Source organism: Lonchura striata, chromosome 11, assembly GCF_050655825.1.
Source record: "Lonchura striata isolate lonStrDom1 chromosome 11, ASM5065582v1, whole genome shotgun sequence".
Lineage (NCBI taxonomy): Eukaryota > Metazoa > Chordata > Aves > Passeriformes > Estrildidae > Lonchura > Lonchura striata.
This window is the reverse complement of record NC_140713.1, coordinates 6,881,325-6,895,047: the sequence shown is the minus strand read 5'-3', so window position 1 is coordinate 6,895,047 and position 13,723 is coordinate 6,881,325. Positions and strand designations below refer to the sequence as shown.

At 47.5% G+C, this 13,723-nt stretch overlaps 1 protein-coding gene across 5 annotated transcripts in view; it reads left to right on the top strand.

Moving 5' to 3' along the window:
- Positions 1 to 13,723, top strand: part of LOC146766374 (uncharacterized) — an 84,904-nt gene that overhangs the window by 35,028 nt on the left and 36,153 nt on the right. For all 5 annotated transcript variants that reach the window (XM_085589444.1, XM_085589443.1, XM_085589442.1 and 2 more), the window contains exon 1: positions 1 to 13,723. This exon is cut by the window's left edge and continues 35,028 nt beyond it; it is cut by the window's right edge. In XM_085589444.1, the coding sequence (XP_085445570.1) occupies positions 10,712 to 12,172 (1,461 nt within the window). In that variant the 5' untranslated portion in view covers positions 1 to 10,711 and the 3' untranslated portion in view covers positions 12,173 to 13,723.

The window sequence follows — 13,723 nt, the reverse complement described above, 5'->3', positions numbered from 1 at the left end:
GGCTTTTCAATTTCTTCCTACTTCAGCAAGGCTGATTCTTTATTTCAGCTTTTTCCATTTTATGTTACTTCTGGCTATCTGCTGGAATATCTGCTGGTATTAATATATTTGAAGATAATTCCATTAGGATTCCATTGCTTATGAACAGTTTCACACACACTTTTAAAATTTATTATTTGGTACTGTACATAGGTTATTTTATTTTATGATTGCTCAGAAGCCAAAAGCAAGACCTTTGAACTCAACCATTAGCATTTGAAAGGATCCTAATCTTGATACAACCCAAGATGGTTTGTGTGTTCTGGCTTTACACTGCCTATAAAGGAAGATGGGAGGTTGGGCAGGCATTTTTACAGGGTTTTGAACTGATTCCTTGTTGAAAGGAAATTGGGCACCCATGCTCCACCAGTGTCCCATTAATGTGTCCTCAAGGAACAGCACATATCAACCAAGGGCCTGTGTTTCTGCTGCCCACAGCAGCATCTCCCAGGGAATTCCAGGGAGAACTTGTGCAAGGGAAGAGGCAAAAAAGTAAGATACATCTGACATGTAAAACCAGAAAAAGTTATGAAACATAGCTAGGGCCTCTGAAAGGCTTCCTCAACGAGAAATGCAAAAGAAGTTCAATGCGATAGCGTAATCGTAGCAGTTGATTGGCCATAAGCCACAGCTCCACGCTGTTGCAATGTGCATTTTCTGCTGTTGAGACATGCCATGGTAGGAAACTCTGACACAGCCACCAAGTAACAGCAGCAGACCCACATCAGCATCCTTCCCATTTTGGAATGCAGGGTAAAAATGGCTGGGAAAAGAACTGGGAAGCAGAATTGCTATAAAATGCAGAACAGGGTCCCAGAGTGAGGAATGCCATGCTTAGCAGAAGAGATATGCCTTGCTGAAAAGAATAATAATGGAATATGAGTAAGATTTGCTTCAGAGACACCCAGTGTCCACAAGGCACTCTCAGGCGAAGCGCACATTCGTGTGCCACATGCCCAATTCATCATTATTTCAAAGCCATTGCACCATTGTTTCCCATTGAAATAGGCTCAGAAGAGAATTATGCATGGCATATTCATTCTTAAAATGACCTGGGGAAAGAAGAGCATTGACACATTAAAGTGAAAATATGAAAAGTGCTATTAACTCTAGGTGAGTATGGACTCTTCTTGCAATTCCTAAGCCAATCACCTGTAGAAACAGTGTCAAATGTAATTTTCATATTTTTCTGGAAGGATGATTGCTAAAGTTAGTGTACCACTGAGATAGGCAATATTTCACCTTTTGAGCAGCCCATTCTGCTTGCAGGAAATAGCACTCAGAAATTTTATCCCGTTATTTGTAAGCTGTATTACCATGTGTTGATGGTTGCACCCAGGCTTTGACAAAAATGTCAGGTTTCAAAAAATACCAATAATTTCTAGCTCGGTACACTTTTATTACATTTCACGTAGGAGATAATTTACATACCATCAACCCATATCAGAAAAGATGCAAGACCTCAAATTTGCAACCTTGATTTAGCCTGACTTCCATTTTGTGGTCACCCCATATCTGGATCCAAAAGCTTTGCAGCTAAAATGGAGATTATTGTCGGTAAAGTTGCTGTAAAGATGCAGAAGTAAATAATCTCATCTCTAGAAAAAAGGACTGAAACATATTTAGGACAATGCCTCTGAATGCCATCTAAATATTTGGTGAACACGGGGCTACCAGACTGTTACTCAGTCTGGTTTTAGAACAGTTGATTTACTTAAACACTATGACACTTTGTGCAAGGCAGATCTCTTTCAAGGCATGTGATGTTTTCCAAAGCTGTTGAACTGCTGTAATTTCTCAATTAAGTAAGAGAGATGCTGGACCTAACTTTATTTTCTACAACTATATAGATATATCTTAATACAGAGTTTAATTAATGTTGAAATTAGTCACTAAGTGCTTTGTGTTTTCTTGAACCCTCTTTGGAGTTTAAAAATTCAATGGGGAAATTAAGGCCACTCAAGCTGTCTCCTTTTCTATAATGGAGAAATAAATACTAAGGGAGATTGAAGTTGAGTCACAATTTACTAAAGAGGCTCGCAAGAAACAGAGTAATAGTAACAAATGATTCCACAAGAGGAAAATGGTTTAACCAACAAAGGCAAGATATCTCCTGCTTCCCCCCTGGGGACAAAACCCAAATGGTGGCTGTCCCCAGGCTGTCTGCCATGTGGAGCCCAGGAGAACAAAGGCAGCACACCAGAGAGGTCCTTGCAGCCCAACCTCCTCCTCCCAGCCTGGCAACAATGGAAAAACATGGCCAAAACAAAACCTGGGGAACTAGTTCCACCCACCAGGCCAGAGGTAACTCAGCCTCACCAGCCCAGATCCACCTGAGCCCCTTAACCTGGCAGCCCAATCCACCTGTGTGCTGCTGTGATGTCCTGCAGCAGCCCTGCAGGAAGGGCTCTGACAGCCGTGTTCCCTACCCAGCACTGGTGCTCTGCCACAGCTCAGCAGCCCTGCTGGGTTTCCCCTCTCTGCTGCCAAATGCTCTTTTCCCACCGGTCCAGCCACCCCCACTGGGCATTTGCCACCACCCCGAGCCAGGGTAGAGGCAGTTTTGGCCACTTCTCTCTTTCAGCCATCTCCAAGGCCATCTGGAGGCTTTCAGCTCTGCAACCTGACTTGATCCACCTCGTCCCTCAAGAGCTTTTGTGGCTCATGGTGTAGGATTCCATGCAGCAGCTTTCCATTTTCAGTTATGTCTGTGGCACAGCAGTGAAGAGAGTGCATCGCTTTTCCTTTTCTGCTGGCTGAGTACATGGTGGGGCCTCCTCAGCACGTCACCTTCTCCTCCTCTTATGATGCTAATCTGAAATGTTCATCTTCAGGCCAGTTCCTGGCAACTCTCAAGATCCCTGGGCAACTGGGGTTTCCTATTCAAGGTTGCTGTGTGATCAGAGCCATCCACTCACTGCACACGGCATCAGGGCCAGGATGTGTGGAAGGGACTTCTCTGAAGATCAGCCCAGCACTGGCACTCAGGATGCTAGAGGAGCTGTGCTTCAGTGCCAGTGCCTTCTGATTCAGCTCTTCATAAGAGGCCAGGATCTCTTTTTTAGCTGGAGTGTAGCAGGCCTCAGATCCTTTGTATCCCCAACTCCAGAACCCAGAGATCATTCTCGAGTCTCCCCAGGTACTTTGTGCCAGACGCTGCAGGAAGGACCATTCTCCTTGGCTGCAGTGTGCAGCAAGATTTTAGCCCCTGTCCTGTCCTGACTGGCCCAAGGGCTATTGCATGAACAATCTCCTGTTTAATTTGTTCAAAAGCTTGTTGATGTTTGAGGCCTCATTTGAAAGCATTCTTCTTCCATGTCACATGATAGAGAAGAGGGCTGACAATCTGACTGTAATGTGGAATATGCGTCCTCCAAAAACCCACAGTGCCTAGGATAGCCTGCATTTCCTTCCTACTGGTTTGTGGGGACACAGCTGATATTTTGTCAATCATTTCCATTGGAATTTGATGACAGCCATCTTGCCACTTCATTCCTAGAAACTGAATTTCCTGGGCAGGTTCCTTAACCTTAAACCTTCAGGAGGATTTGAATATTATTTTCTCCTTTCTCAAAAAGCTCCTCTGCCATGCTCCCCCATACAATGATGTCATCAATGTACTTCAGGTGTTCTGGAGCCTTGCCCTTTTCCAACTCGGTGTGAATCAGCCCGTGGCAAACAGCAGGGCTGTGTTCCCACCCCTGGGGCAGTCGGTTCCAGGTGCACTGTGCACCCCTCCAGGTGAAAGCAAACTGTGGCCTGTACTCTGCTGCCAGAGGACTGGAAAAAACCACATAGGTAATATTGATGGTGACACCACTTGGCTGCCTCTGACTCCAGTTTGTACTGAAACTCCAGCAGGTCCAGCACAGCAGCCCTCAGTGATGGTGTGACTTCATTCAGGCCATCACAGTCCACTGTCTGCCTCCACTGGGCTTATGAACAGGCCATATGGGGCTCCTGAAGGGTGAGCAAGCCTTGATGAGCACTCCCAGCTCTCCAGTCCATGGATCATCCCACGTACGGTGTCCCGAACTCCCGGTCAGTGCCGTACTGCTGAGGGGCACTGCTGGAGTGGCCATCAGTACCTGTTGTGCTTCAAGCCTCAACAGTCTCATAGCAGTCAAAGGATTCAGATGTTTGATTTCCTCTGTCTTCACAGCTGCTCTCCCAAAAGCCTGGTGATGCCCTTTTGTGTCCTGAAATGCCCTCTCCTGAGGTAATCTATGCCAAGAATACACACGGGGCCTCTGGACCAGTCATGGTGGGGGGCTTTGTCATTCATGCCTAGGCAGGCTCACTTCAGTTTCCAGTACAGTCAGCTGTGGGGATGCCCCTGTCAGCCCAGAAATAGATGGATTCTGCCCCTACAGGTCTTGGTGGCATCAGGGTACATTTTGTGCCAGTGTCACCTACAGCCTTGTACTCCTCTGGCTCTGCTGTGCCAGGCCATGGATCCACACAGCCCGATAGATCAAACCAACCCTTTCCTCCACCTGCCTGGAGGCAGGGCCTTCTAGTCCTTATCATGGTATTTATTGCTGACTTCTTGTAAATATGAACTGGAGGTCCCTTCAAGAGGATCAGACATAGCGTCATCTCTTCTGTTCTGCCTAGGGATTTGCACCTGAGAAACCACAGTTGCACTTTTCCCTGACAAGTTTGCTGTGGTAGTTCTTCCTCCCTTTAACTCACATACCCGTGCTGCCAGGTCAGAGGTGGGTTTTCCATCCCACCTCCTCATGTATTCTCCATATTCAGGCAGGTAAAGCCACAGGTTATCTCTTGGAGTGTACCCTCTCTCCCTAGCCAAGGGGTGCCTGCTCCTAATAGCAGAGACTGGTCTATATTGATGAGATGGAAAATCAGTTTCTCTCAGACTTTCTGGTGGCCCTCTCACATTTTTCTTACAAGTTCTGGACATGCTTGGTCATTTTTGTTTCCATAGACAAGATGTGGACCTGTCAAGAGGTGACGATAGTGTCTTAATATATGAGGAGTTTGCTAGCCATAGCACCCTTGGTCTTCTCTCTCCATCCATTGAGGTTTTGCTGAGCAGTGGTAATATATCTCTGACCCAAGCTGTATGAATTTTGGCCTCATCTGTGATCTGCACTGGACATGGACTTTGAGCAGCTTGCTTGTCACCTGAAAAAATTACCCCCAGCCGAGCAGCTTCTCTCAGGCAGTGGATACCTCACTCCACAGTGTTCCACTGGCCTTGCTGTGCCTCCTTGCAAAGGTATCTTTACATTTAACCTGAGTAACCTCCAGAGGCTGAGGTGCTCTTGACTTTCTCCAACTCCCTGGTCAATAACCACATGCCAGAACAGGGATCTGAATTGCTGTGCTTCACCACCTAGGGTCATGTCCTTGGCCACAGCATCCCAGATTTGGGACAGCCAGCTCAATACGGACCCACCTGTCTGCTGGGTGAACTCTTCTGCAGCTCTCACAGGGACAAGGATTGGGTGATTACCTCTGGCTTCATCTCTTCCATTGGTTGTGAGGGGCCAGCCTCTTCCTCATCCCTCACTGTGTGAACTGACTCGGCCTTGGATTTTTTCTTCTGGACAGGGGCAGTTGCTACTGCCTTGTCCTTCTGGTTCAGCTGCTGTTTGATGGACTGTGGTGCCAGTTGATTGTTTTCCTTCCCCCCTCCCAGAAGGTGCTGTCCAGTGACAAACAGTATTCAATAAATTGTAGCCAAGACCCAGCACATTGCATAAATTTGTGCCTCTCTGGAAATGTCACATTTTCCCTTCACATATTTTATCATGTCAACAGCATCCTGTAGTTGTTCAGGGGTGAATTCTCAATTCATTGGAGGAGGGAAGTCCTCCAAATACTAATCCATTTCCTCCCCCATTCCATGCCAGTGAGGATTACCCAGCCCTGGGGCAGACCTCTGAACAGCGTCCCTCAAAATCTTTGTCGTATCTCTGAACACGGTAAATACAGATCATGCAAACTGTGCAGAGGAAACACAGCAGAACTAGCAGCAAGATTATGTTATCCCTAGCATCCAGTGGGGAATACAACATTCTCAAAACCTATTGTAACAGGCCTGTAGGAGGAAAAGGAGGTGAAAAGCTGGGAAAAATCATCCTCTCCTCTTCCCTCCACAGGCTGAGTGTGATTATTAATGGACTCCCATAGGTAGCAGCCAAGGCCAGAACAAATACCACCAAATAGACATTTCAAGTAAACCTAATTTCCCCTGATTATCACATAGTATATTATAAAGAGCAATCTTGATTCCTCTCCCTGGTTTGAAAAGGAGCACTGTGATGGGCAAATAATTCCACACATAAGGACACAAATACAGGGTTAGGTACCACACCCACATGAATAGACTGAACAACGTGGTGACCAGGGAGTTCTGTCCTCTATATGCTTTAATCAAAATTGTGACTTTAACTTCTCTCTTGTGCCCCTTATTGGGTGCCAGAGTGTCCTGGGTTTAAAAACTCAATGGGGAAATTAAGGCCACTCAAGCTGTCTCCTTTTCTATAATGGAGAAATAAATACTAAGGGAGATTGAAGTTGAGTCACAATTTACTAAAGAGGCTCGCAAGAAACACAGTAATAGTAACAAATGATTCTACAAGAAGAAAATGGTTTAACCAACAAAGATATCTCCTGCTTCCCCCTGAGGACAAAACCCAAATGGTGGCTGTCCCCCAGGCTGTCTGTGGAGCCCAGGAGAACAAAGCAGCACACCAGAGAGGTTCTTGCAGCCCAGCCTTCTCCTCCCAGCCTGGCAACAATGGAAAAACATGGCCAAAACGGGAGCTATCTTGGCCCAGAAACTCTTCTGCCAAGCTGCTGTGGTGTGCTGCAGTGGGTACTTCTTTTTCTCTCTCTCCCTCTGTCTGGATACCAGCACATGGCCTGGCCCCAGCAGGCTTTGCTGGGCTGGCATTGTCCTGGTGCACCATTTCCCATGGTAACCTCCCACACAGGAGCTGTTTTTCCAAGGCTTGGACTCCATGGGGCTGGAGAAATGACGAGCCAGGGACCTGCAGTGATGGCAGTGCCATCCAGGCAGCCCATACCTCTCTCCAGCACTGGGCCAGACAACACTGGGCAACCTTCCTCTTCCCCCTGCTGCCTTCAATGACTGTCCACTAAAGACAACATAGGAGAATGTAGAATACACAGTTTTGATCTCCCTTATATAGTGCTAAGCTCTGCCTCCTATCCCTGTGACCAGGACAATCTGTATGTATTACATTTTGATCATCAGATGGGAAGTGTTCTACTTTGTTCCTCAGTAATACTTTGTACTCAGTTTTTATTGTCTGTGATAAAAGCTCAACCTCATTATTATCCCAGGATTTGGGTGACAGTAGAGAATGCATCACAGCAAAGCTAAAGCCTAGCTGAGAGCAATTTTACTATTAGAGGCACAATTACTGTCCATTACAAATTCCAGGAATGAGCACAAACATAACTTTAATAGGTGACTATGTTGCAGCAGCATGCAGAGAAAAATGGCATCCCTCCCTCAGCACAGAAGAACAAAGAAATAAATAAAAGACTTTCGGTTGCATGCTCTGTATTGAACTCAGGGAGTCCTGAAGGCATTTGGCTCTTCAGTGAAAAGCAGCTGGCTCCTCTGTCTGGTGCTGTTTCATTTAATTTAGTAGACTGTTCCAGGCTCCTGTCCTGCCTGGTTAGACACCTGTACAGAATGCAGTTAGCTCCAGTCAGTCTGCCAGGATCTCTGGTTCCTGGTCCCCACAGAGGTGCTGTGCACCAGGGTTGTGTCTGACTCCTTGCATCCATTCTTGCCCCAGAGAAAGGATGGCTGTTTGTGTGAACACTTGGACACTCATAGGCCCAGAGTATTACTGCAGCTGAAAGAGATATTTTTTTTCCTGTTTAAATAGCAGCAACTGAAGCTTAACAGAAGTTGTTTCCATTTACTTTCTTTTCACAGTTCAATTATTACTGCTTTAAAGAAAGCTTTTTTTTTTTCAATAGAGATTAAACTTGGACCAAGAGGCCATTTCAGGAAAGCACCTCCTTATCCCAATAGCTCTAAAGTAAATTCCTGATTTTAAACAACTGCCCAAATGCTGTTGAGTCTCCATCTCCTAAGATGTTGTTTAACTCTTAAACTCCTAAGAGTTGTTTAGGCAAGTGAATGAAGCAGGTCAGAAACAAATATGAAGTTGAAAAAAAATCCATTTACATTGCCTATAACCAGAGAACAGCACAAATGATGAGGAAGAGGTAAGCATTGAAATTCAAACCGATTTTTTTCCCCCAGCAAAACTATTTAATTTAAAGAATCTCAAAGTTACATTTCAGATAATAATTATATACATAATATTGTTCCTGTTCTCTCATGAATATCTCTTTATATCACACTTGTGTACATGAAGAGTACTAAGAAGGAGAGCGCTTGAAGAGTGGAGACTTCAGTGAAGGCTCTTGAAGTCTCTAATACTTGGCATGTATTCTCATTTTCTTGCAACTTCAGTAATTCATCCAGCTATTGCAAGAAAGGGGAAGCTGTGTATACAGGTTCTAGACAACATTATTTCCATGCCCCCATTTTGTAACTTTAAAATTAATTTCTGTTCTTGAAGTAAAAATATTAACATAATTTATTGCAGAGATTTAATAATATATGACACTTCAGCTACCCAGACATTAGTATAACTGTATAAGGTTACTCATTAGGGCAAGATCTCCAAATATAACTGACTGGTTTTTCTCCCCAGATGTCTGTCCTCCTGTCCTTGAGTTCCCTTTTGTTTAGCAGTGTGTTGAGTTTATAGCATTATGACCATATGAAATACAAAAACTTTTCTGAAGGAAAAATGGAGAAATTGTCTTCTGTGCCTTTTTACCAATAGAGGATCAGCAGCTCAAATATTAGTTGTGAGTGACCCTGGGCAGGGGTTGAGTGGATGGCTCAGAGGAGTGGTGTGCTGGGGCATGGCGTGGGCACGAGCACTTTGTGTTTCAGGCAGTCATGCCCTGTCCAGGTGTTACCACAGACCTCTGGCCTCAGAATCAAGTCTGTGGCCACTAAATACAATTCAGGAGCAGAACAAGAGCAAGGAGGTGATGGTTGAAACTCCTTATCACTGCCACCAACTTAAGCATGGTTCTGGCCAAATTACCTTTTATTCCATTTGTAAAAAAAAAAAAAGAGTGACTGTTCATAAGTAACTACAGCCCAAGAGGTTATAGTGAGCTCAAGTGAGCTATGGTGATGTGCTAACATTAAAGAACACAGTCTGTAATTCAGTGAAGAAAACAATGCAAGTGCCTGGGGTCATTGTGATAGACTTTCTCTGGGTGAGTGACATAAAGACATAAGTGCTGTGTTTTGATTTGTTTTTAATTTAAAGTACACCACTTCAATGAATTTTGCATGAATGCATTGTAGGCACTCTGTTTTCAGCATTTACATCTGTAAATGTGAATGTCCAAGGCGTAGTTCAGTGGTGTGAATTCTTATTTCACTCCATGGGAAAAAGAAACAGAACAAGGAAACAAGGAATTAAGTGTTTTTTTCTTTTTTTTCTTTTTTTTTTTTTTCTTATTTCTGTGTCAATAATCCAACTAGCTTAAATGTATATTTATTCTATGTTGGAAATGCAAACTATTCAGAATGCTATGAGAGCTATGAAAAACACAGGGCTTGGAAAACTGGCAGTTTTTGTGGTTTTGGGGTTTTGAGTAAAGTTTCACAACCAATCAGCCCAGAATAATGTCCGGTAAAGGCATTTCTGCTTGTTAGTCTATTTATTTATTTACTTTGGCATTGTGAAGCAAGGCAAGACACATTTGGAAGAAGGTCAGTGAAAATACTCCAGATCTGCCCCAGGGGCTGATGCTGGAGAGTGCTGAGGCCCTGCTGCAGCTGAGGAGGTGCTCAGCACCCCTGGTCAGTCAGGAGAGGGCTGGAGCACAACCTGCCTGCTTGGGCACTCACAGCCTTCCCGAGGAATTTGCACGGAAAACAAAACCAATATTGGGTTCATTTGACTTTGGTTTGGTGGCCAGTGGACTCTGTGTGTCTCCTCCTCTGCTGGTGGCCCTGATCTCATCTGCACCACTGGAGACCTGCCCTTTGCTTGATGCTGTGTGCTTTCCAGCAGCCTTCCCATGGAGGCGCCCAGCCTGCCCCGTGGCCGAGCGTGAACTCTTTAACTGGGCACTGCAGACTCTGAAGACAGTGGATGCAGTCTGTGGTTCCTGTCCCCGCTCCTCAGAATGTGCTAACATGTCATGCAGCATTTTGCTCATGGCTTTATGTCCTTGGGATATTAGGATGACTCGAGTTCAGGAGAGGAGATGTCCCAGGGGGAATGTGTTTGCTCAATGGTTTGTTCGACTCGTTCTGGGCATTTCCAGTGGGAAAGGCTCTCCCTGTTCAGCTGTCACTGGGTGTAGTGCCCGAGGGGGATGGAGAGCGGCTCCAAAAGGACTTAGGTGTTTCCTAGGGAGCACAGGCAGTGCCGGGGCTCACAGCTGGTTGTCCCACTAGCTGTGACCCTGTCTCGCTGGCAGTGGTGCCGCAGGGAGCCGAGCTGTCCTGCCACAGCGCGGGGGGCTGTGCTCGGCGCTGGGAGCCTGGGGCGCAATTCCGAATCAGGGGCGCTTTCCTCTGCAGCTTTTGTGTCCCTGAGTGTGACACACGGGGCCAATGCTCGCCACGGGAGGCCTCTGGAGCTGGGAGAAGCAAAGCTCCATCCTGCAGCGTCCCCTTCTCCACAGACCCGGAGAACATCACCTCCCAAGGGAGACGTGGCGCTTTGCTGTGACAGCCACCGGCCTTGCCAGCAGGCCTGTGGCGCACCGGTGCACCAAGGGACCCTTGGTGACAGGAGCCCGGCCATGCCGAGGCTCCGAGCAGCAGCGCCGGCTCTGGAAGATGCCAGAGAAGGAGCGGCGATTTCCCGAGAGCACTGCCACCTTGTGTCTGTCCACCCCGCCTGTGGCACAAGCGCTGCCCACGAGCGATCGGGATCGCTGCGGGCCCCGGCAGCCGCGGGACGCGCTGCTGGCACCCCCGGCGCCGCTCCCGAGCCGCGGCCCGGCACAGCCGCGGCCACAGCCACGGCCACAGACAGAGCCACAGCCACAGCCACAGACAGAGCCACAGCCAGAGCCACAGCCACGGCCACAGCCACGGCCACAGACACAGACACGGCCACGGGCACGGCCACAGACACGGACACCCAGCACAGCCACGGCCACAGCCACGGCCACAGACAGAGACACAGCCACGGCCACAGACAGAGCCACAGCCACGGGCACAGACACAGACACGGCCACAGCCACGGCCACAGACAGAGCCACGGCCACCCAGCATAGCCACAGCCACGGCCACAGCCACAGACAGAGCCACAGCCACGGCCACAGTCACAGCCACAGCACAGCCACAGACAGAGCCACAGCCACGGCCACAGCCACAGCCACAGCCACAGCACAGCCACAGCCACAGCCACAGCCACAGCACAGCCACAGACAGAGCCACAGCCACAGCCACAGCCACGGCCACAGCCACAGCCACAGCCCCCGGCACAGCCACCCAGCACAGCCACCCGGCACAGCCACAGCCACCCAGCACAGCCACAGACAGAGCCACAGCCACAGCCACAGCCACAACCACCCAGCACAGCCCCCCGGCACAGCCACAGCCACAGCCACAGCCACAACCACCCAGCACAGCCCCCTGGCACAACCACAGCCACAGCCACAGCCACAGCCACAGCCACAGCCACCCAGCACAGCCCCCTGGCACAACCACAGCCACAGCCACAGCCACCGCCACAGCCACAGCCACAGCCACAACTACCCAGCACAGCCACCCGGCACAGCCACGGCCACAGCCACAGCCACCAAGCACAGCCACAGCCACAGCCACGGCCACAGCCACAGCCACGGCCACAGCCACCCGGCACAGCCACCCAGCACAGCCACAGCCCCCCGGCACAGCCGCGCTGCCTGGTGCCGCTCACACGGGGCACGGGACAGGGCAGAGTGCAGGCTGCACGGCATGCATGGCCTGCATGCACGGGCTGCCTGCATGGGCTGCATGCACAGGTTGTGCATCCTGAATGCACGGGCTGTACATCCTGAATGCACGGGCTGTACATCCTGAATGCACGGGATGCACGTCCTATGTGCACAGGCCGCATGTTCTGCATGCACAGGATTTGTGTCCTGAATGCACAGGCTGTGTGTCCTGAATTCACAGGCTGCGTGTCCTGAACGCACAGGTTGTGTGTCCTGAATGCACAGGCTGTGTGTCCTGAATGCACAGGCTGCACGTCCTGCATGCACAGGCTGTATATTCTCCATGCACAGGCTGTATATCCTCCATGCACAGGCTGTACGTCCTCCATGCACAGGCTGTGTGTCCTGCATGCACAGGCTGCATGTCCTGCTGAATGCCACTGGCAGTCCTAGCCAATAGCTGATGGCTCTGTGCAGCACGGGGAGACAGGCTAGAATGTTTGTTTTCTTCTTTAACCTGCAAGGTCAGTTCCAGTTATCCCCATCCTTTCCTGGGCGCCCAAGCAGATTGTTCAGCGCTGCATGCTTCCATCAGGCACATTCTGCACTACATTAGTTTAATGGCACTGTCACTATGAACTGCAAACTTTCTCAGCTCCCCCCTGTGCTGGTGAAACATGGCAGCATAAGGAACATCTGTTCTCTTACCCTTTGCTGGAAATGGGAAACATCATATTGCATTTTTGTTATTAGCCTTATTTGGATGCCAGTGGTTTTGTTTCTAAACACATCAAGGCAGCTGAATAACCTTAATTGAGTAGTACAGAACAAAAAATGGTTTCATGCAAATGTGGCTGCCAGCATAATTATTAGGACAATACTGAACTTCTATTCCTGAGATGGGTTCCAGTTTCTTGGTTTTTATATTGCTCCCTTGCTGCTGAATTTCATTATAAACATCTCCACAAAAACTGATCTATAGTTAGGCAGTAAACAAGTTAAGTGCTTAAATTTTGACATTAAAAGCCAAACAAACCTAATTATTACAAATGTGAATTTGATCCTTTATTTATGCACAAAATAATTACCCAGTTTTCACTAGGAATAACTACCACAGGTAAAACTCTGCCTTATATGATTTAAAACAGGCTCCAAGATTTTTTGTGCAATTTCATTAAAGACAACAGATTTTTGCAGCTCCTATGGAAGATGACAGTATGTATAAATAGAATCAATTTAATAATTCCCAGATTTAATTATGATGGATTCATTGTTATTGCATGATCAACCACAGCACACAATGGCAATTAAGCAGAGCGCATATATACAACTCTCTAGTCCACCCATTATATAGAATCACTTCATTATTAAGCCTGAGGGCAAGTCAGAGAACATGATTATAGTAAGAGTATAAAAAGTGTCAGAATCTGCTCCAATAACTTTGCTGGTGTCTTTCTGTGCTGCAAAGTACACACATCCTTTGTGATATGCACACCTTTAATGGGTCTTCATAAAAATATTGCACTTTTATCGTATCTCCTTTACCAGCTTACTAGAGCATTCCAGGAAGCTGTTAGCCAGGTGTGGCATGCTCTGTTTTTGGTAGATTTACCTAGGTTTGGAGAGGTCTTTGGTGAAACCTGAACATCAAACTTCCAGTGTAAATGATGGGTAAATGACCCTTTTTACCCTGATG